Source organism: Elephas maximus, chromosome 2, assembly GCF_024166365.1.
Source record: "Elephas maximus indicus isolate mEleMax1 chromosome 2, mEleMax1 primary haplotype, whole genome shotgun sequence".
NCBI lineage: Eukaryota > Metazoa > Chordata > Mammalia > Proboscidea > Elephantidae > Elephas > Elephas maximus.
Window position 1 is genome coordinate 196,426,379 of NC_064820.1, and position 23,001 is coordinate 196,449,379.

Genomic DNA, 23,001 nt, shown 5'->3' on the forward strand with positions numbered 1-23,001 from the left:
GCAGAGAAATGACAGCAGTTGAACCAGCAGTCTGAAGGAGACTTAGCAGTGGGCTTCTCAGCCTTTGATGTGAGAAAGCTGAGCACCTTTGGGTAGGAGGCTTGTTGGTGGAGTAAGGTGCCACTGTGCACTTGGTGGAGCTAAGTTTGCCTTTACCGACCCACAGAGCTAGAGCTGAGCGCCTTCGGGCTGAGGCTTACTGGCGAAGTGGGGTGCCTCTGGACACTTATTGGCAGAGCTAAAAGAGCTTTGTAACGCTTGCCTGAGCAGGGCAGAGGCCAGGCAGAGGGGCTGAGGGCCAGAAAGAGACCTGCTTACGGGCACTGCTGAGAAGAGGCTGTCCTGATAGAACTGTATCCTGAGCGTTCTTGAACCTGAACCTGAATTGTGATGTTACTTCCCTAATAAACTCCATAATCGTGAGTATTGTCTGTGAGGTCTGTGTCGCCATTGCAAAAAATTTTCAAACTCAGCAGAGTAGAGGGTGCTGTGGGAGGGACAAATGGTGTCAGAATTGGTAAAAAGTCTGGCAAGAGGAGGTATGTCTGACCTCCACCTCATAGGAATCAGCCTTGGGCTGTTGAACTTGATTCTCCTTCCCCCTTGTGAAGTTAGAGGAGGTCAGACGCCTCTGCCATGCCATTTTTACAGTGGGTGATATCTATCAGTATTTATTACAATGTTAGAAATTAAATCTGAGAAAATGTTTTAAAGTTCTTTATTCATTTTTAAAAATACTCATTACATGTTAACATTTTTATGAAAAATAACTTTTTGCAAATCTGTCTAATAATCTAGCTTAATAGAAAACAACTGGATTTTCATATCTGCTTCTATAATTCAGCCTGTTATGATACGTAGTTTTGTTGAAATATGTGAAGGAACCCTGACTTCACAAAGATATAGTTGGAAATGGTAGGAGTATTTCAAAAGCCTTTTTAGATAAATGTATATTCTTCTTTGAGACCGCACTGAAAGTGGACAAATGTTAGTTTCTTTTTAGTGTGCTTTAGGTGGAAGTTTTCAGAGCAAATTAATTTCTCATTCTAAAATTTATAAACAGATTGTTTTGTGACATTGGTTGCAATCTCTGCAGTGTTTCAGCACCCTCCCTCTTTCTGCCGCCCACCCCCTTTTTCCATCCATCCAGAATTGTTAGTTTCTTAAAGGTTAGCAGTAATGTGAAATTTGAAACTGTATCATTGAACTTTTCATGTCTTGTTACATTAAAATTTATTGGTCTGCCTTGTACTTTGAAAGGATTTTTACAAATACATAACTTTGTAACGTCATGCATTGGTTCTTTGGAAAATATTGGTTCACTTAATGGATGCAGTTCTTCCAAATGTTCACACATTTTATTATAGAATATTCACTAGCAGCACCGCCAGTCTCATCAGAAAAGTACTGGGCAACTCTCAAGCTTATGGTGGCAGAAACAAGTTTTTGCAACCTTGCATCTCTGCACTGAATTGTCAGATTGTCTCAAGATGCAGTTATCCAGATTGTCCATGTCCTCCCCGCCCCCTGCACCTCCTCACTATCCTACCTCACCCACCCCTGCCCACTTGAACCCATTTAGGTGATTGGTTAATAAACATTGCTGCTGAGAACAAACTTCATATATCTCTGGGTACTTGTTTTTTTTTTACTTGCGGGTGTTTCTGAAGAATAATTCCTAGAAGTGGAATTGCTGGTTGAAAGGTGTTAAGAGAACTTATCTTGACATAAGATATGTTAATTTAAAATTTGGGTAGATTTTGCCAAACTCTCTTCCCAAAAGGCTGCCCAGATTAAACTACCAACAATGGTACATGAGAATGTCTAATTTTCTACACCCTTACCAGCACTGGACATTATCCAACTTTCTTGTTTTTCTAGTCAGAGAGATAATTACAGGCTGGCTGTTTCACCAGAAGGTGAAATATCATCACTGGCTGTTCTTACATGCAAAATGATGCATGAGATTGTTTATTGCGGCATTTTGCTTTTTAATAACAAAAGATTGGAAATAACTTAAGTGGTCACCAAAAGGGGAACAATTTGTAGAGTATACACAAAACCAGACTTTTCATCGAGTCAGTTCCTGTATATGACCACCCGATGTGTTACATAGTTGAACTGCACCATAGGGTTTTCTTGGCTGTAATCTTTACAGAAGCAGATCGCTGGGCCTTTCTTCCACATTGCCACTGGGTAGGTTTGAACCACCAACCTTTAGGTTTATAGTCAAGTGCATATCGTTCGTACACCATACAAGTATGTGGGAAGAAGGGAGGTGATGATAATATAGATATGCTTGTGAATGTATGTGCTGACTCTAGAAGGCAGTACAATAAACTTTGCTTTACAGAGGAAGAACTGGGTAGCTAATGTGGTGAGGGCAGGAGGAAGACTTTTACTGCATACCTATTTGTACTGTATGAATGTATTCTCTTTTTAAAAATAAGATTTAAGAAATAGCATGGACCTGGTATTATTCTCTAGCTACTGGGGAGGCACTGTAAAACCCATCTGAGTGGAGTGTCATGAGAGATGTATTTCAGAAAGATTAATTCCCCACAACTTCTAGATTTATAAGTTAATCTTCTGTTCATGGCCTCTTCTCTTTTCCTCCTATTTTTCCTTTTTAATAGTGGTAAGCCCAGGGTACATGAGCACTTACGTTTTCCCACCGTCTTATGAGAGACCTTCCCAAGAAGACAGACCAGCACGTACATAGTGTGAATGTGGTGGAAATTGAGACTCATAAGCCAAAAGACTTTTCTGAGTAATGAAGCTGGGATTCATATCTAAGTTTCTCTATTCCAAAGCCCTCCATCAAACACTGCACCATCAGGACTGCTCCCTTGCACAAATCCAGGGGCACCACCCACATTGTAGCCTAGGTAGATGTCTCTCGGGGGCCTGTACCACCGTACCTTGTACCAGCTACCCTAAATCGCACATGCCATTTACTCAAAGCATTGTGCTTGCCGCATAAATGCAGCTTCCAGGCAGTTCCTTCGTTCCTTGCTATGCATGAATTCTGGAGCAGTCACTGCCCAGTGCCTCCCACTCCAGCAGATGTGCTTACTGAAGTTGTGTTGATTAAAATGTCCCTGAAGGTACATTCCTCAGGTGACCTTGTGGTGTGTCAATGTTCATCCTATTTTGAAACACCAAGTGATAGTTTGTCCCTTCTGGGTTGATTTGAGCATCACTGAAACTACTTTTTTCCCCCCCCATCTCAGGCTGCTGTACAGGACAGATTGAATGAGCAAGAGGGTGTACCAAGTGTTTTCAACCCGCCTCCTTCCCGACCCCTGCAGGTTAATACAGCAGACCACAGGATCTACAGCTATGTTGTCTCAAGACCACAACCAAGGGCAAGTTATTTTACTGCTGAAATTCTCCCCCGTTTTGGTTTTGTAGGTTTATTAATTTATGTTATACTATACGATAGTAGTGAAAAAATACTCAAAATGTAAACCTGATAGCTAAACCAGACTCCTTGGTAAAGTTAGTGGGTATGTCATGTGTGCTTGATTCCTTAATGAATTAATACAGAAACCATCAGTTTTTTTCTATCCTTTTAGCCAGTTACTTGGGGAGTATTTTCTGTGCCTTGTTTTACATACACAGTAGATTTATTTACATGTCTGAAAATGTTTGCTACGTGTTTAATCAATCTCCCACTTTTAAGTTAGTACCAGTTTATTGATTTCTTTGTTGCTTCAATTTACTTAATTTTAAGCTACTTCTGAGTAAGTACGTGGAGTCTTTGTGGGAACCTCAGCCACAACTTTGAAATTAGTCTTAGGGCTAGTAGCAAAGAGGTGGTTCAGTTAAATTCAACTAAGAATGTACCTGCTGTTTTGTTGCTGGGGATACAGAGATGAATTGGGAGCCAGTCTTCCCCTCAAATTGCTGATCATCTACTTGGGAAGTCAGATGTGTGTACAGAACTCTAAAGAACTCCTTGGAGTTTCTCATTCTTACCCAGGGCTGCACTCACCTACAATATTTGCGTTTGGAATAGCAAGAAAGTACCGTGTTTGACTTGGCAAGAGTTAGAATTTACCCGGTCACCATACCTTTTTCTGGAATACTTGCCGACATTTAGAAAATGGAGTTTCTAAGTGGTCGTTTTGGGTATTTGGAGCAGAAGAACACAAGTTCCTAGAGAATTATATGACTCAAGGATAGTTCTATGTCTGATGTTTCCTCAGCTTGTTTGGGTTTTGATTTGGCGTTTAGGACCCTAATGTCACAGAAAGAGTCCTGGGTTAACACAATATTATGTATAAGAAAGTACTTTGTAAAATATAGAGCCCTATATATATATATTTTTATATATGGTAGTTTATAATTAATAGCAGTAGTAATAACATTGCCAACATTTTTAAAGAAAATTATAATTTATAATTAGCGTTATTACTAAGGATAGCAGCTATATGGAGATTTATAATTATTGTTAATATAATTATTTATCACTTATGTATACATGTCCAACGTAGTAACAGCACTTATCTTTCTTGCTATTTCTGTATACCATATTTTGATGTATAAATCTTAAAAGGAAATAATGAATAATTATTTGGGGGGGTAAACTTGCAATTGCATTTGACAACTAATATAACTAACTGCAGAAAAAGTAGTAAAGCAGATTTAATACAAAAATAAAATATGTGAAAAAATAAAAATATGATAGTATTAGATAAAATGAGATCAAGGGCAGTTGGTCTGTAAGACAGTTGAGTTGGTCAGGAAGGAGGGAACCATATTGCACAGGGAGAAATAATGTGAAAGGACTACAGAGTGTACAAGTCTGAACTAGCCACTTTGTCAAGTATTAGGGATTGAGAGAAGGGTATCTAACTTTGTTTTTGGAATTTCAGGGGCTGCTTGGATGGGGTTATTACTTGATAATGCTTCCATTCCGGTTTACCTATTACACGATACTTGATATATTTAGGTACGTACCTTTAAATTTATGTGTGGGTAGCAACAGAGTAGCCTTTGGAACTTGAACTCAGATCAGAATAAGGTTTATGTTCTATCAATTTGGACTTGCCAGTTTATCATCAGATTGAATGCCCTTCCTGAGCAGTCTTTTAATATAGTGCGAAAATATTTGAAATTGTTCAAAGTAATGACAGGTGTTGTGAAATGGAATTTTTTAAAATTAGTCTTGCCTGTGGTTTTTAAGAATCAGTCTACCTACATTTATTGCCCTCCCCCACCATGTTTGTTACCTCTGTATTCCCTAGTTAATCTTTACATCTTTTCCTACCTAACCATTATTATCTCCTAGCTTCACACTCCCTATAACTTTTACCCTAAACCACTTCTACTCCATCTGACTTCTCATAATCCCAGCAAATTCTCTTGCTCTGAAATTATCCACTACTCCCTAGATTCTTCCCATACCAGTTTCACCTCTGTAGACACCTGTTTGGTACATTTCACTCGGCCCTGGCAACAGTAGGTTGCTGACACTGAAACCCTTCATATATATACCCACTTGCTTCATACCTTCATATTTCTTCTGCCTTCTTTCATGTGCTGTTGGAAGCTAGAAAATATTGAGTTGGGCCCGACTAGCTGCCGTATCAGGCTTAGAGTATCTGGTCTAGGGCTGAGTAATAGTTGAACCCATGCCTAGGCTTTAACAGGAATGAAAATGTTTATGGGGCATCCATGCCAACAAAGCTGGAATATGTGGTCTGGGCCTTGCATTCAGGCAACCTCTTCCTCCCTCCAAATATGAGGGAGAAGAGGCTGGAAGTGAGGGCCCGGCAGCCACTAAAGTACAAGGGCCGGATCAGAAACTTTTACCTTGACCCTTAGTGTTTTATGAGGCTGCCTGTGTCATGGCTTTCTTGCTTTAGCATAGTTTTTAATGGTCACCAATTAGCTGATTAGTACCCTGTCCATCCCTGTTTATTCAAGCATGGGCACTTGATCCTTTTAAATCATAAAGAAGACTGAGTTGACATCTCCATTTTTTAGAAAAACTGATTGTCCTAAAGTATCTAGGCCATGGGAATATACTGTATTGAGAAACAAAAAGTTAAAATCCTTCATCCATTTATCAAGATTTGAAGACTTAAAGAATAAGGTGATAATCCTAAAATACTTAATTTCAGGGGAATTAATCAGAACCTGCTGACGCAATCAAAATAGCAATCTTCTAAAGGATTTCTAACCTCTCCCTCACAAACACAGCTTCTTATATTGTGTGGCTTTAATTTGCTCTGGAATGCTTATGTCAATAAACTTGATTTGATTACTCAGGAGAAATTCCAAGTGGAATTATATACATATGGGGAATTTGTTGAGGGAATAAGGAATTGGCTCCAGCTTGGTAAGGAAAGTATCATCAGTAACAGTTAATTGCTAATGATACTTCAGCCACCTTTTCTGTGCTGAAAATTCCTCAAATGAATGAATATTGTTTGCTTTACTTGGGAAAATGTGCATGGCATGTGTTACTAATTTTAATGCAGCTGTGTCATCCAAGCAACTTGTTTAATGTTATGTAGCACATCGACTCATCAGGCCTCTGCCACATTCCCTCCTTTGGAAACCCAAAGGATAAAAAGTGGGACTACATGAATAGGATGAGATGAGCTCTTTAGAAAAAGATGGGTGATACCATCAGGTATGCACATCCTTAACCTTACAATAGCTGCAAGTACTCCAAATCTGCGCGACATACTCTCTATCAGTTTTATACCTTCCTGCATGGATGCGGTGAACCATAAATCATCGAGCAGAATTTACTTGCCCCTGTGAAAAGCAAGTGAATTGTGGACTACAAGTTCAGATTTGAAGTTCCTATTCATAATTTGAGTAGCTTGGGAATATAGACTAAAAATTCAAAGTCCCAGGAGTACAGAAAGGGAGAGGCAAAGGCAAGTAGGACAACCAGGAAGAGACAGGTCTCTGTTCTGGAGCAGTGCTGTCCAGTGGAGCTTTTTGAGATGAAGGGAATGTTCCATATCTGTAACTGTCCATTATGGAAGCCACTAATCATATGTAGTAGCTATTGAGCACTTAAAATGTGGTTAGTGTGACTGAGCACTGAATTTTTAATTGTATTTAATTTTAATTAATTTAAATTAGATAACCACATGTGGCTAGTGGCCATCATATTAGTGCCATTTTAGAGAGTCTGGAGGTACAGCCTGGCCCAAGATATTTTTGGGTACTGTCTTCCTTTTCTAGTTCTTCTAGCACTAAATTTTTCCACAAAAAGCACTCAGAATTTGTTTAGGCCAATGTTGGCATTTGTAATCCTAGTAGTTTCTTGAATAGGCAATGGAATGACACTTGCTGTTCTGCAGCTTTTGAGGCAGGTTTGTGGTCCACTCACAGACCGTTCGCCTCCTATTGCTGCCATGCCTCTGGCCCTGTTATAGGAATCTCTACAAACTGGCCTGCTCCATACGTACTACAGTAAACCGAATTCATGTGATATTTATTCCTTCCTCCCCAGGTTTGCTCTTCGTTTTATACGGCCTGACCCTCGCAGCCGGGTCACGGACCCTGTTGGGGACATTGTTTCATTTATGCACTCTTTTGAAGAGAAATATGGGAGGGCACACCCTGTCTTCTACCAGGGAACGTACAGCCAGGTCAGTGCCACAAACCGTATAGATGCCAATTTATTGATAAGATGCCACCCTCAGAGGACAGCACAGCCCAGCATTCTTTTACTCAGAAATCTTAAGTAGCTATTCACTTCTAATAGAAAAAAAGACCAGACTTTTTAGCTGGGCCCTCCTTGATCAAATCCCAACCTTCTTTGGATGCCTTTTCTTACATAAGTTTTCTCCGATACCCTAGGTTCCAGCTAAACCATTCCCTGGCATGCTCTGTATCTTCCCACTTCTGTGCCTTTGCTTTTGCTGTTCCCTCCACCTGGAATGCCTTCCTCGCATTTTTGCGAATTGGACTCTTGCCCATTCTTCAGCCAGCTCATGTCATCCCCCTCCTACAGCCTTTTCTGATTGTTATGTCCTACGCTACCTTGCAATCTTAACACAGTAATCTTACCTTTTGTTCTTCCATAGTTTTTTTTTTTTTTTTAACTTATAACAATTTCACATTCTTCTTATAGTTACTTGTGTTTATGTCTTATCTCCTTTACCAGACTGTAAGCCCTTGATGGCAAGGCGAATGTCTTTTATCCCTTACAGAATTGAATGAGGACATAGATCATAGAACAGGGTGTCACATTTCATTCAACCTAAAACCACAGAGACCTTTGATTCTACTGTTACTTCTTGGGGGAAAAATTAGAGCCCCATAGTATTAGGCTTACCTCTAATTTGCCAGAGAAAATTGTAGAAATACCTCTGTGGGCAGAGGCAAAGTGCGGTACCATTCTGTAGCCTCTAGAGTTTCTGGATCTCTCTGGAGAAAGAGAGCAGTGTTTACCCTTCCTTCCTGCTTTGATTCTCCCATACCTTTTTCTCAGTCTCTCACTGCCTGCTCCCACCCCACTCAACAAACATTAAGCACCTACTATATGCCAGGCAGAGCCCAGTGGCACAGTGGTTAAGAGCTACAGCTAGCTACGGCTACTAACCAAAAGGCTGGCAGTTCGAATCTCCCAGCCGCTCCTTGGAAACCTGATGGGCCAGTTCTGTTCTGTACTGTAGGGTCACTATGAGTCGGAATCGACTCAGCAGCAAAGATTATATGGCAGGCACTGTGTTCAGTGCTAGAAATAACGGAGATAAATAGGTGGGGAGCTCTTGTGCACCCTCTTGGCTGTGATCCTGAGGGTAGACCACCGTTGGTCATTCCAGAAATCTTCATTGAAGGGTACACAGGACTCTTGGACACCAGCCTTGTCTTTGCAGAACTGTTAAAACCTGTGCTCTTTAGAATGACTTTGGGCACTACAGTCCCTCATCCTCACTTGGTATGTTGCCTGGCATTAGGCTCCCCTTCCCAGTTATTTTGTATTCACAAGGAGCTGTATCTGTGAAGTGGCGAAGTTCTCACCTCCCTTTTCATGTGGTCAGTGTCGTGTTTTTTTCTCCCTTTAGACTGGGAATAACTGACTCTTCTGTGGTTTGTTAGGGGCCTGTGTTTTGTCAGCCTCTCTACTCTCATGTGGCTGATGCGATTTAGATCCTAACAACACTAAAATGTTTTCATTATAGCTTGTTAGCGCAGACTTTCTATAGGGAGAAAAATGCCAGGGGTGTGACATTAGGAGCCCAGGAATATTCTGATTTCTTACTCGCCTTTTTTCCTTTTTGTTCCTAAACACATAGCTGTATCCATTAGGACCTTCACCCTAATTAAAAGCTCAAGGCACAGACATCACAATAATTAATTGTCTTCTGTTTCTCACAGGCACTTAATGATGCCAAGCGGGAGCTTCGCTTTCTTTTAGTTTATCTTCATGGTGATGATCACCAGGACTCTGATGAGTTCTGCCGGTAAGTGGAATGATCTTTTTCTTCCTCTTTTCAGATCTTATCTGCTGGTAGTTTGTTGTCAGTAAGTTCTCATGTGCTTTCCATCCCTCTCCGCAGCAACACACTCTGTGCCCCTGAAGTTATTTCACTCATTAACACTAGGATGCTCTTCTGGGCGTGTTCCACAAATAAACCTGAGGGATACAGGGGTAAGTTGTGGGTTTTTTTGCCTCACTGAGGTTGTTGGGTATCTTTGGAATGGTCTGGAAAGACATGCCACTTATTGCATGTCTGTTTAGTCGTAGATGCAATGCTAGTTGCTATTTATACGTTATCTCATTTAATCTTCATCGATCCTAAGGGATGGAGGTTGTTGTATTACCTCCACTTGATGGTTTAGGAAGCAGGCTCAGAGCGTTTAAGCCGTTGACCCAAGATCACAGCAAGTTTTGAAGCAAGTGCAGGTGTGTCTGACTCCAAAGCCCATTCTTTACAGTTAACCATTGCCAGAGTCTGTTTTGTTTTTAAAAACACCTAGTCCTGGCCAGCAGCTTACCTTTCATCTTAATGGGCTTTTTACTGAAGAGTTTATTCTCTTCCTCAGCAATTCTAACAGAGCTTAGCACACAATGAGTTCGTTGTTTGAGTACCTTGAGAGCTGATATGGATTGAGAAAGTTCAGATCTTAGCTGACAATGAACTCTTAACCAGAGATAGGTATTTTTAGAAGTCAATATAAGATATAAAGGCATCCAGTGAAGACACGGAGTCATTCTGCAGCTGCCGTTCATCAGGCTTTGAGTGTACCCTAGCGTGCCAAGCGCTCTGCCAGGCCCTGCGGATCCAAGGTGAGCAGATGTTCTTCCTGTATCCTCTCATGTGAGTCTTTAGTCTGGATTTTTTTTAACATCTGATTACTTCCTGCAGCATGTGTTTTGCCACTCCAGTATGGCTTTGGATGGGAGCAGAGAGAAGGAAACCAAGGATGTTTTTCATAGGAGCTTTTGAATCAAATTTCTTTTAAACCATAAGAAAAACAGATAAAACTACATTATAATAAAATCTTGGTTATTTTGAGACCAACTTTGTAGATTCCTTTGGAGCAGGAAAACTAACAGTTTTGCGGGGTGGGGGGGAAGACATACGAGTAAAGGGTTAAGGGAAGGGATCAGCCAAGAAGAAGAAAAGAGAGGAAGGATGGGAGAGATCCACACCAGTAGCATCAGCTAAGACTTTCCCACACAGAGAAAAAGCATGCTAAGTAGTGTCAGATTCTTTTATAGATCTTTTTCCTACCATCAAGTAGACATTATCCCAGAATTTTGCAGCTCTCCCCAGCGTCATCATTGCAGCCCCTACCAGGAAAGCCCATCCTATTCCAATCAATCACCTGGGGATAGAGACACAAATATATAACAAAAATGTTGAAGAAACTAGGAGGAAAAAAAGATAGGCAGGGGATAAATGGCACCTCCATCTTTCCCAGCTGAGATTAAAGCAGTTCTCCCTTGCTCACTGTGGAGAGGTTAAGGGTTAATCTGATTTATCCTCAAATCCTGTCCTTGATCTGTTGGGTCTTCTTTCTGTCAGTATCCCAGGCTTTGCGAGAGAACACATATCCATTCCTGGCCATGATTATGCTAAAGGATCGGAGAATGACTGTGGTGGGACGGTTAGAAGGCCTCATTCAACCTGATGACCTCATTAACCAACTGACATTTATCATGGATGCGAACCAGACTTACCTGGTGTCAGAACGCCTGGAAAGGTACAAGTTAGTTCCTTTTTGGAACTGAGAGACCAGCTGTAGAGTTGGGTAGCAGACATGTGCTCCACAAATACTGACTTTTTTCCTGTCTTAGGCAACTTTAAAAGCCTTGCCCATTTAGTATTGAAATAGTGATATAAATAGTTATACTTCAGATAATCTGTTCTTGGAGGTAGGATTCAAAGTAGAGATGGTAAAGAACTTAAATGTAAAAAACTTGAATGTAAAAAATTTGGAGTGATAATAAGTCCCCCCACCGTTACATAAATAATGTCCATGAATTATAGAAAAAGCACAAAGAAGAAATTAAAAATCATCTGTAATCCTAACCACAACTTTTTCTCTGTTATTATTTTCTTTTAATTTTAGTATTTTATAGGCACACGCACCATGTGCACCCCTATATGCATGTATATTTTTTGGCAAAATTGGAATTTTAAGCCTTTTTCATACAATAATAATGATAAAACATTTTCTCTCGTTATTAAATATTGTCCTGCCATGTTGTTTTTAATTGTTGCATAGCATTCCATTATCTAAATACACTATCATTTAACCAGGCTGCTCATATTGGACTTCTAGATTATTTTTAGTTTTTTACTGCATCAACGGAAATAATCTTTTACAATTTGTAATGATTTCCTTAGATTTAAATTTAAATTCCTAGAAGTGTAGTTTCTGGCCAGGCAGCATAAATGTATTTAAGGCTTTTTGATAAATAATGCTAAAATGTCCTCAAGAAAGTTATACAAACTTAAATTTTATGCTAAGTTTTTAATAACGGGGGATAATGCTTGTTATATGTTACAAAAATGCAGGATATAAACTCTCTAAATACAGTATGGTTTTAACATAAAAAATGTGTAGGAGAGGAAACTTTTTGGGATGATGGAAATGTTCTGTCTTGATTAGAGTGGTGGTTGCGTGTATCAGTTCACTGAATCAAATAAATTTTTAAAAATTCATTGAACTGTGATTTAAGATCTGTGCATTTCACTGCATGTAAATTTTACTTAATTTTAAAAAGAAAAATATACTACGGAATGTCTATCTATTGAAGCAATCTGATTGGCTAGGGTGTTGTTCCTGCTAAAAGAAAAAGAACTGTAGGAGAGAAAATAGTAAATACACCAAAATGTTACAAAGTTTTATCTTTGATTAGTGGAACTCTGAATAGCAAATGTGTCTGTATTTTTCGGGTCTTCTACAGTATGTGTATGTGATTTTTGTAGTTGAATGAAAACACAGTACCAAAATGCAGTAACTCAAAAGGGTATTTACCTGTAAAGTATAATCTTTCTAATCCTTTCATAGCAATAATACTGTGTTAACTTGTGTTATAATTGGGAGAAAAAGAGATAAATTTTTATTTTAAAAGTTAAAAAAAGAAGGGGAAAGTTTGCCATTTCTTTTTCTACTAAATTAAACTGAGAAACAAGATGACTCATTTAGATTCTGCCCTACTCTGCTTTTGGAATCCCTTATGGTAGTGTGAAATAGTCACCTGCCAAGATTATTATTTTTACCGCCTCTCAAAAATTTTTTCAATATTAGAAAACACAGAGCTTTGTAAGATGACTGCTTTCCTTCTATGCTTTTGATGTGCCCACAGAGAAGAAAGAAACCAGACCCAGGTGCTGAGACAGCAGCAGGATGAGGCATACCTGGCCTCTCTCAGGGCTGACCAGGAGAAAGAAAGAAAGAAACGGGAGGAGCGGGAACGCAAGCGGCGGAAGGAAGAGGAGGTGCAGCAGCAAAAGTTAGCAGAGGAGAGACGGCGACGGGTAACGGACCTTGTCTTAACACCTTGTGATCCCCAACCCGCAGGAATTTTGCCATCTTGGTCTTCAGTGTGAAAGGAAAAAAGGAAAAAAAAAGGGTCGTTTAAAATGTCTTTACCATTTTTATATTTTCACAAAAAGAAAAAATTGTTTAGAAAAAAAATAAAACTGAGTAAAAGACAGGACGACTCTGTTCCGTGAAAAGTAAGTATAGTAAATAATAATCAGTTGAAAATGCTGTTAATTCACAGCAGTAGTTTTAGAATATTCATTCTTAGTACCAGCGTGGGCTAATTTGGCATTTCACTAATGATCTTATTTTATTACATAATGCTGCTTGATGATAGCAAGTGTCTTTTAGCCATTCCCTTGTTTCTCAAATAGTAAAATACCTAAACATAGCCAATTAGTAATACGTATGATGCAATAATACTTTTAACCAGGTTGTGTTTCCCTGTTGGAGACGTAGCCTCACCTTTGCTTTGTGTCTCTACAGAATTTACAGGAGGAAAAGGAAAAGAAGTTGGAGTGCCTGCCCCCTGAGCCTTCCCCTGACGACCCTGAAAGTGTCAAGATCATTTTCAAATTACCCAATGATTCTCGAGTAGAGAGACGATTCCACTTTTCACAGTCTCTAACAGTAAGGGCCACCTAAGTTGAGTGAACTGTATGTAGAGTCTGGGCTGTGGATTTGGAGACTTACAGACTCTTGGGAGTGTTGTTGGTATTTCTGCTACCCCAATGAACAGGGAAGGAACAGAAAGACAGACAGACAAACAGATGGATATGATGTCAGTGGACACGGGAGAAACGTAGTGAACTATTGTAGCTTTCTTCAGTTGTAGCTGCCAAGTTGAAGCAATTATTAAGGTTTTCTTTCATCCATCATAATGCTTGGACTCTGCACAAGACTTGTGCATTTGAGGGTGTGAGAGTCTACCATGCCGCTCTTCTTGCACTGGTTTCAGAATCCTACCAGAACCCCTTGCTCTGTAAACTCTGCCTCTAGAGACCTAGAATAGAAGCACCTGAATTACACACCTGTATATAAGGGTACATGCTGTTTCGACGCAGTTGCAGTTGTCACTCTCCCTTTCTACCCGTGATCACTTCCTGAGGCTACTGTACATATTTGGTGCCCATTAAAAAAACCAAACTAGTGGTTGTTGAGTTAATTCTGACTCGTGGCGACCCAGTGTGTTGCAGAGTAGAACTGCACTGTGACCTTTTGTAAGCAGATCACCAGACCTTTCTTCCGAGGCCCTGTAGGTGGGTTCAGACCACCAACTTTTTGGTTAGTTGTTGAGCACTTAACCATTTGCACCACCTGGGGACTCATTGCTGTCCATAGGTAAACAGTATTTGTCTTCCATGGTCTTCTCCTTTCCCTTGAAAGGAATGGGAAGTAGTCAAAAGCAAAGACTGAGTCCTCACAGAATGGCAATCAAATTCTAATTCTTCCAGGGCTACCAGATATGTTTTCTTGGTCAGTTTACTTAATCCATTAACCTCAATTTCATCATAACCAAGAGAAAGTTTCTGTTTATATGGCGAGTTGTTATGCTACCTTCCCAAATTTATAGCTGTAGTAGATTCTGCCATTTCCCCAATCGCTCGAGATAATCAAGAGTAAATTGCATAATAGAAATGCAGATGCACTGTAGTCATGTGAAGCTGGGTAGCACATTCTTTGCTTCTCCTTATTTAACTGGAGAACATTAAACAAGTTCAAAAATCTTTTACACGGCCTCAGATTTCTCTTCTGTAAAATGAACAGAGTCTGCTCTCCAGTAATTTTAAACTGAAGATAAGTGTCTGTGAGGCACTGTGCTAGGCACAGTAGGAGTTATACAAATGAGTAAGACATAGTTCTGGCCAGTGGGGAATGTAAGACTCAAAGATCTAATACAAAGTAAAAGGTTATGCAGCATCCTGGTGACAGAAAAGCAGATAGCCTTCTCATTTCATTTGTTTATCTCTCATTTATGCATTTATTTATATTGGGGAGGTACTCACGTCTCTAACTTTGTTTTTTTTTTTTTAATTGAGATAACAAGAATGTGCCTCACAAAGCACCTAGCATGTAGTACGTGGTCATTAAATGTTAATCCCTTTCCACAGAATTCACGTGGAAACCAGTGGTTAGAAAAGTCAGCTGTGACCACTGGTTTGCATATGGATTCTAGCTTGCAGCCATGTTTATTAGCAATTTCAGTGTCCCTGCTTTGAGGTATAGCGCATGTATCTGAACTTTATGGAGCTTCTACCTCCAAAGCTCCCATAGGTAAAAATGTACGTGAAAATTTACTCTCCTGAGTGGTTTTGAGGAGAAATCTAATAGAATTGTGGAACAGGATGAGTGTGGTTAAAAGAAGCCATTCATTAACTGTTTAATCACTGAAGGTTTTTAAGTAGGTTCCTCACAAAAAAAAAAAAGACCCAAGACTGAGAGAAATGTTTGGTGGTAAATAACAGCAGGCTCAGAGGTGGGAAAAAAGTGTGAAGGAGGGGTGTGTGGTGGCAGGGGTGCCATGTGGCAGGGGTGCCTTTACTGCTCATAACGTGCAATTCTTCAGCACTGTTGCAGACGTTGTGCACCGCCGTAAATTATCTCGAGGGGTGAATGGGCAATGAAACGTTCAATTTGCAGATGCTAGTCCTCTCTTGATACTGGTGAGATGCTAAAACAAAAAAAAGGATAAACTGTAGGAAAATGTCCAGGTTTTATGAGTGGGCAGGAACGTGGCAGCTGACTTTCTTTTGAATGAATGCATATGAGAGAGGATCCAAATTATATTCATTTTTCTGTCCATTACAAACCAAAGGAAGCTCTGGTGGTGATGTAATCTGTTAGTCTGAGATATCAACCCCTTGTCAGTGGCAAACAAGAAACACCAGCTTTGAATGTTGGTTATTCTCCAGCAGTAGTTGAAAAGGAAATAGAAAATATTGTTTCATCCTTATATAAAATTCCATGTTAGGTTCATGCCAGAAGTACTTTGTGCAAGTGAAATTGATGCATCTGAAGAAAAGTAAACATCATGGAAATTGCAAAGAGTCAGAGAAAATGATTGGGGCGTATAGGAGACTGAGATAGAAGTTTATAAAATCTTGGATTAGATAAAAAGAACATGGATTTACTCCCTAAGTTCTGGAGTTGTAGGCCTTTAAAATCTCTAAAGAGGTAAGTTTAAGACAAATGAAGGAAGGGCAGCTTCACACAGAGGGAAATAAACTTAGAGAACCCATAATTCTGAAAGATGGACCAAAAGAAAATAAAAATAGTTTCCCATGAAAGAAAAGGTTAAAAACTTGCATCATGTTTCCAAATCTTGGGGTTGACCAGAAAGAGGCGAGCAGTGCCCTTCGCAACACATCCCTTAGAGTCTTTGTCAGAAGCAGAATGCTTGATGGAGAGGCCATAGAACAGATCTGGTGCCCTGCTCTTTGTGTGTGGCACAGGGCAGAGGCAGGGAGATGTGGGCTGGCCTATCCACAGATATCTCACTCACATTTTAAGCATTAGCAGTGTGAGTTCTCTGTACCTTGTCAGAGGCAGGGCGTGGTGGGGAGGACATGCCCACCAAGGGGCGGTCTGTGTGAAGGGTGTCAAATCTCAGTAAGGTTAAGGAGGGTTTCGATTTGTGGGGGCAGCCCACTGCAGGGAAGCCATCATCTAAGAGGCTCAATGTCACTTGGTGTCAAAGCCAGAGCAGAGTGAGGAGGTTATATATAGGAAGGTGGAGTCTGTATGGGGAGGGAGATGAACTCATGGTTTTCAATATAGATACATGTGGATATTTAGATGTGTGTTATGTGTATGTTTGTATACAAGTGCACTCACACACACATATATGTACAAGTACACATATTCTCTATCTATTCACAGAGTGCCTGGGAGCAGCAAAACCCCAATAGCAATGAGCATACTTAGCACCTAGATCTTTGGCTTCTAAATTCCGTTGTCCACTAAGAAGACCCCAGGGGGCCTCTGGGAGAAATGGCAGGTGCAGGGCTGGGGCAGGGAAAATATGAGTCTGTAGCATCTTGTGCTGGAAAGCAAGGAAGTGCTCAAAGAATGATGGGGACATGTCAGACACAGAAGTCAGCTTGAATGGGCTCCATTTGGACCTATTTGAACATTAAAGTAAATAATGATTCTAACATCATAACCCATCAAGTAAAATATAAGTAAATGAATAAATTGACTTGGAGGAACAAAATATTTCCTTAGTGTCGAAGTACTTCTCCATAAAATATTAATTACAAAGGGGAAAAAAAGTAGCTTACAGTGGAGAAGCCTGGCAGATACCACCATAGTCAGGTGATCAAAGTAAACATCATAGGTAATGGGACAAGTTGAAATTGTGCTCCACCTGAATAGGGTGCAGTGGGTAGAATACAGCATTAGTTCTGTGAGATTCTTGCCAAAAATGCCTACCCCAAATCTACAAACTGCAGGATATTCTACAAAATAAAAGCGTCAAGGTCATGAAAGCCAAGGGAAGGTAAAATCTGTTTAAAAGGGCTGCTCCATGTCTTTGCTTGCTGTGTGAAATGGGAATACCCAGAAGTAGAATTCCATTGTAATGTAATGTCAGAGTCATCCCTGAGGAGAGCTGGGGGCCTTTTGACTTCTTAGTCATGCGTGTCTATGTATCTTTTTCTCACTGCCCTTCTTTTTTTACATGACCTTTGCAGGTAATCCACGACTTCTTATTCTCCTTGAAGGAAAGCCCTGAAAAGTTTCAGATTGAAGCCAACTTCCCCCGACGGGTGCTGCCCTGTGTCCCCTCAGAGGAATGGCCCAACCCCCCTACACTGCAGGAGGCCGGACTCAGCCACACAGAAGTTCTCTTCGTTCAGGACCTAACAGATGAATGACACTTTTTCTTCCTCTCCCCTCCCATTCCAATCCCTAAAAGAAATGGAAAAAAAAAAAAAAAAGAGAGAGAGAGAAATTCATATTATTATTATTATAATACAATATTTTTTTTAAAAGACTGCTGCATCCTAAGGAAGGATCAGAAACCATGCTGCCTGCAAGAGTCACAGCCTGTGTGTGTGTGAGAGAGGTTAGCAACGAACGGACCAGCTCGGCAAGCCCCCTTCCCTCCTGTCTGCATCACGCACCTGCCACCAAAAGGAGACTCTTCACTGGCCACCCACCCATTGTCAGGACTGGGGAAGGGGACATTCCCACCAATTTTCATTCATTCTTGTGTTTATGGAAAATAAAAATGAAAAACCTCCATGAACCAGCTACTACAGCAACTCCTGAGGACTTGCTTCTCCTGCTTCTGGGGAAGAAAGGAAGAGAAGGGACAAAACAAAGGTGTTCCTTGAACTTCCCACAATTTATGAGTAACTTTCAATTTTTTTGTGTTGCTTTATAATGACCAAAGGAATGAGGCTGACATAGGTTTTTTGTTTTGGGGGGTTTTTTTCCCTTAATTTTATTTGATAAATAGTTAATTCCTAAACCCACGAGTTCATGCCCCTGGCTCCTTGGCCTCCAGGAATGTAATAAAGGTGCCTGGGCTGGTTTGTGTTTATTTCTGCCATTGTCCCTCTGAAGTTCCCAGAGAGGCCATTCTTTTTGGTCCAAGTCTTGCTGTCCTTGCTTGCCACCTATGTAACCAACTTGGGCAGTGGGAGGAAATGTGGTCCTGTAGCCCCACAAAGGCTACATCTGTACAGACAGACCCATCTGCGTGGTGTGAGCTCATTGTATACTCACCTAGACACAAAACCACAGCTTTTCCTTGGGATCTGTACCAGGTGGTTATTATGGAGTCTGAACCAAGGATAGCAGTTCTCCATTCACCCCCTGACATGTGCGTGCTGCTCCTCCCAGCCATCAGCTCTCCTGAATTGCCAAGCTGGGTGCCTTCCCAAGGACCAGCAGGGCCTGTGGTGGAGCCAGCAGAGCCACAGGAGAGTGCCCTGCCTGTGTCAGTGGAAGAGTGTATGTGTGCGTGTGTGCGTGTTTTGTTTTTTATTTTCTTTTCCCTTATAAGGATAGAAAGAACCAGCGGCCTTGAAGGGAGCTGCTACAGGGCTCTCAGCCTGTGTAAACTATTGGAAGGCATGTTTCAGTTTCTGATGTAGCCACCTGCTGGAGGCAGTTTTTATCCTCTCCCTCTATTGCTGTGTTGAAGTAATAGGGCTTTTTAACCTCTGAATGTCTCATCTGTGGTTGAGTTTATGGTAATGGGTACATGGGTCAGGCCATGTATTAACAGATGCCAATGTGAGCTGACAGGTATTCCAAAGTGTTCTCTAGCTAGACTGGTGCAGACCTGTGGTGACACTGCAACCTACAAACGTTACTGTAGTTCCTAGCGCGCCATGAGACCAAGGTGTACAGATTGAGGTAAGCATAACTTGTTAGATTTGCAGTCTCCAAGGAGACTCTTTCTCTCTTGTGTAACTGAAACCTTAGAACAGCTCTTTTAAAAGTAGCAGTCGTGTGGCTAATGTTCTCTGCAGTCCGTGGTGGTTGGGGCAAATACCATGGGCCAGGGTGAAGAGTTTCAGGGCATCACCTGGAGAGCTGGAGAATTCCCCAGTGGCCTTGGCACAGGTGTCCAGCACACCATCTCTAGGGAAATTCAAAATTCTGCTCTTCGCTGCCTATTCTTCCTCTCTGCTTCCTGCTGTCCCTAGGCCAGAAGAATGGGAAGTTGCTGTCTGACTGTTGTTATAAGATGTATCTGGAGTGACTAACAGGATAAACTGTTCTCCACTCAACCCTCTGTGAAATCTGCTTCCCGCTGACAACCATGCAAAGAGGAATTTTTCCACTCAACTCGGAGCCTGCCTCCCTGTCGGGAGTTCCCAACTGTTTCCCTGGTAGTGCACAGGAGGAATAAGGACCCGCATTCTTGTTTTCTTCAAAGGCTGGGTGTTCTCTATCAGCATCTTGCCCACACATCTTTGAGGAAGTTGAGTTTTTTTCCCACTTAATCTATCCATCTTATTTTACAATGTGCACTTTATGCCTCTTGCCGTTTGATAACAGTTGTTCAGTGAAGGAGGTCAGATGTCAGAGTATTAAGAAAAGTCTCTCCTTATGTCAGTACGGCTCTGAGGACGGCCAACCCACTTTAGGTCTCAAAAGGCTTCACCTGAAGCTCATGCTCCTTCCCAGCCCATGTGCAACAGTCTTGCTTTACCTGGACCCCACTCCTGCCTTCTTGCTGACCCTAGTGCTGCTGCCTAGGTGCTACCTCCTTTCCTCCCAAGGGAAAGATGGGCTGCACGTTTGTCGCTTAATGCCAATACAATCTATGTTACTCCCAGGTCTCTCTCAGAGCACGAGGGGACCTGCGTGGGAGGAAACACTGAGGAGCTGGTGGTCTGTGCACGTTTGCTCTTGTTTCCAAATTGCCTCTGGTATATTTCAGCTGTTGCCCGTTTTGTTCTGCACTCCCAAGACTGAAGTAGATTCCACTGTACAACCAGGGAAAATGACCAAGCAAGAATGCCCTGTTGGAGTCAGGTGAATTTTTGCAGCCTCAGTGGGGCTCTTCTGGTATTTTCTACAGAATTTCATGCAGCAAATACTTCTTTCTCCTTGCTGCCTCTGCTATATTTGGATAAGGGAGGACCAGAGGGGATATGTATCTCCTTAAACTAAAAACAACCTGGGATCTCAACTGAGTGGTCATTATAAAATTGCTGATGGTGCCAAGGCCAAGGAAAGAATTTCAGAAAATGACTTTAAGAAGGAGTGATGACGATCCACCCCCATGTAGAATCAGGGGAGAATTATCTGGCATTTGAACAAGAAGCTCCACTTTACAACTGGTTTTTTAGGACTCGCGAGGAATGCGGCAACAGGAAAGCCATCCACGAGGGACACAGTGACCAACTCATACTGCACCTGAATAGTTCTGTGATCATTTACGGAAGAAATCTAGTGTACTTAAAATTTTTTCATAAAAGTTTACATTGTATTGTAGGTTAACATTAAATGTTTTATAACAAAAAAGCTGTGGGTCTTTTCTGTGTAGGAGAGATGTAGATATTTTTCTTTGTGTGAAGGAAAAGGTGGAAAACAATGCGGGGAGAGAACAAGGAATTGCATAGCCAAGAAGCAAGGGAGAATCACGAGATCAATTAACCGGTTGCTGTCAAGCCAATTCATGGCAACCCCATGTGTGTCAGAGCTCCGTAGTGGCTGATTTTGGGGGGAAGTGGATCATCGGGCCTTAGGTGTGAAGCACCTCTGGGTAGGTTTGAACCTCTAGCCTTTCAGTTAGAAGCCGGATGCGTTAACCATTTGTTCCACCCAGGGACTTCAAATCAAGAGAAGCAAAGGTGTTAAAGTGTGTTCCTGTGGAAAATGTCAACTTAGTGTGATATAACAGAACTAACAGGTCTGGGTTCAAATTTGGGCTTTAGTCATTTTTCAGCTTTGTGACATCAGGCAAGTTTTGTAGCTTCTCTGAGCTTTAGTTTCCCCAGCTGTAAATGAAGGTAACGCCATCTGCCTCATACTAGCTTTGTGGATTAAAATAACTGTGTATGAAGCATCTGACACATATCATTAAGTGTTTATGCCCTTCCCTCCAGGGGAGTGTATTTTGAAGGAAAATTTTCTTGCGGTAATAACTCTCAAAATCTTAAGGGATTTGTCCCTTCTGCTGGAACAGACCTCTGTAAAGGAGTGACTGGAGGAGAATCACTTATGATCTAACAGATCTGGACTATTGAAATTCCCCTTGTAGAGTATTAGCTCATGTTTTCATTTCTGAAAGGAAATTTAAGCCACAGTTCTCTGCCTGCCTTTCTCTTTCCCACTCTGTTCTTGTTCACAGAACTCATCCTTTGAGTTAGTCTTGTCACCCTCAGAGTCTGTCCTGTTGCTTATTCAAAGAATATGTAAGGCCTTCCTTTATGTACATTTTAAGTCTAGTACAGTCAAACCTGTGAGAGTGGGAACTCAATGGGACTGGCTTGTTTTTTGGGGGGTCTTGGAAGTTTTCTGCCTTTGACAGGGTGCAGTTTTAACATTTTTCTATCACTGTCAGTGGAAAATATTTGAATTTTCCTTCTCTGACAAGTTTCTGCCTTAAACAGGTTCCAGCTTTGACATGTTTTCTGTAAAAGGAGCCCTGGTGGTGCAACAGTTAAGTGCTCAGCTGCTAAACAAATGGTTAGCAGTTCAAACCCACCCAGCAGCTCCCTGGGAGAAAGACCTGGCAGCCTGCATCCATAAAGTTTACAGCCTAGAAAAGTCTGTGGGGCAGTTCTGCTTTATCACATGGGGTCACTATGAGTTGAAATCTACAGCACCTAACAAGTCTAGTTACTCTGTCTGCAAAGAAGAGTGTGCTCACCACCAAGCCACCAGAGCACCTCACTTTAGGACAGAATCCACTAAAAATGAACATTCCACAATTGACTTTGAAGCCTACGTATAAAATATTTGCCATCAATTAACTAGGTCCAGGAAGATGAAAATCCCTACGCCAGACTCGCTTGGTTTCAAATTGTGGCTGTAGCCATGGTTTTGACTTAGTGACATCAACTCTGAGCTTCAGTTGCATCCACTGTGAGATGGGGCTGGTGGTAGCATTGCTGTGAAGATTAAATGAATTGCTGTTGCACAGTGCCCGGCACAAAGTAGCTGTTCAGTAAATAATAGCTTCTGTTACTGTTTTCAAAACACAGTTTCTGGATTACCTGGCTGCTAAAGGTTTACCCTAGATGTGGATAGGGAGTGAAAAAAAAAAAAAAAAAAAAAGGCTAGGTTTAGGCAATGCCCACTGGCAGGTGGTGCCTGACATCTCTTGAGTCCCAACTCTCTAGTTGCAGTTGGAACTCCATATGTACTTTCACTCCAATGAAGCCCTAGTCCCTTTCTCACTCCCCAAGGTGCTGAGCCTCTCCTGCCTTTCACAGCCCTGCCGCTCCCCTCTCCTGTCTGCTAACTTCCCAAATAAACAAAAAAACTCCTTTGAACTCTGCATTTTCCCAGAAGATACCCTCCACTTAAATTGAAACCTGGTTTCCCCTTCAA

At 41.3% G+C, this 23,001-nt stretch overlaps 1 protein-coding gene across 2 annotated transcripts in view; it reads left to right on the top strand.

Annotated features, from left to right (window-relative positions):
* FAF2 (Fas associated factor family member 2) overlaps nt 1-20,725 on the top strand; it is an 80,622-nt gene extending 59,897 nt beyond the window's left edge. For both annotated transcript variants that reach the window (XM_049874373.1, XM_049874374.1), the window contains exons 3-11: nt 3,234-3,368; nt 4,881-4,957; nt 7,484-7,622; nt 9,358-9,443; nt 9,540-9,631; nt 11,013-11,190; nt 12,803-12,974; nt 13,468-13,611; nt 17,673-20,725. In XM_049874373.1, the coding sequence (XP_049730330.1) occupies nt 3,234-3,368; nt 4,881-4,957; nt 7,484-7,622; nt 9,358-9,443; nt 9,540-9,631; nt 11,013-11,190; nt 12,803-12,974; nt 13,468-13,611; nt 17,673-17,855 (1,206 nt within the window). In that variant the 3' untranslated portion in view covers nt 17,856-20,725. The remainder of the gene's footprint in view (nt 1-3,233; nt 3,369-4,880; nt 4,958-7,483; nt 7,623-9,357; nt 9,444-9,539; nt 9,632-11,012; nt 11,191-12,802; nt 12,975-13,467; nt 13,612-17,672) is intronic.
* The last annotated feature ends 2,276 nt before the right edge of the window (nt 20,726-23,001 follow it).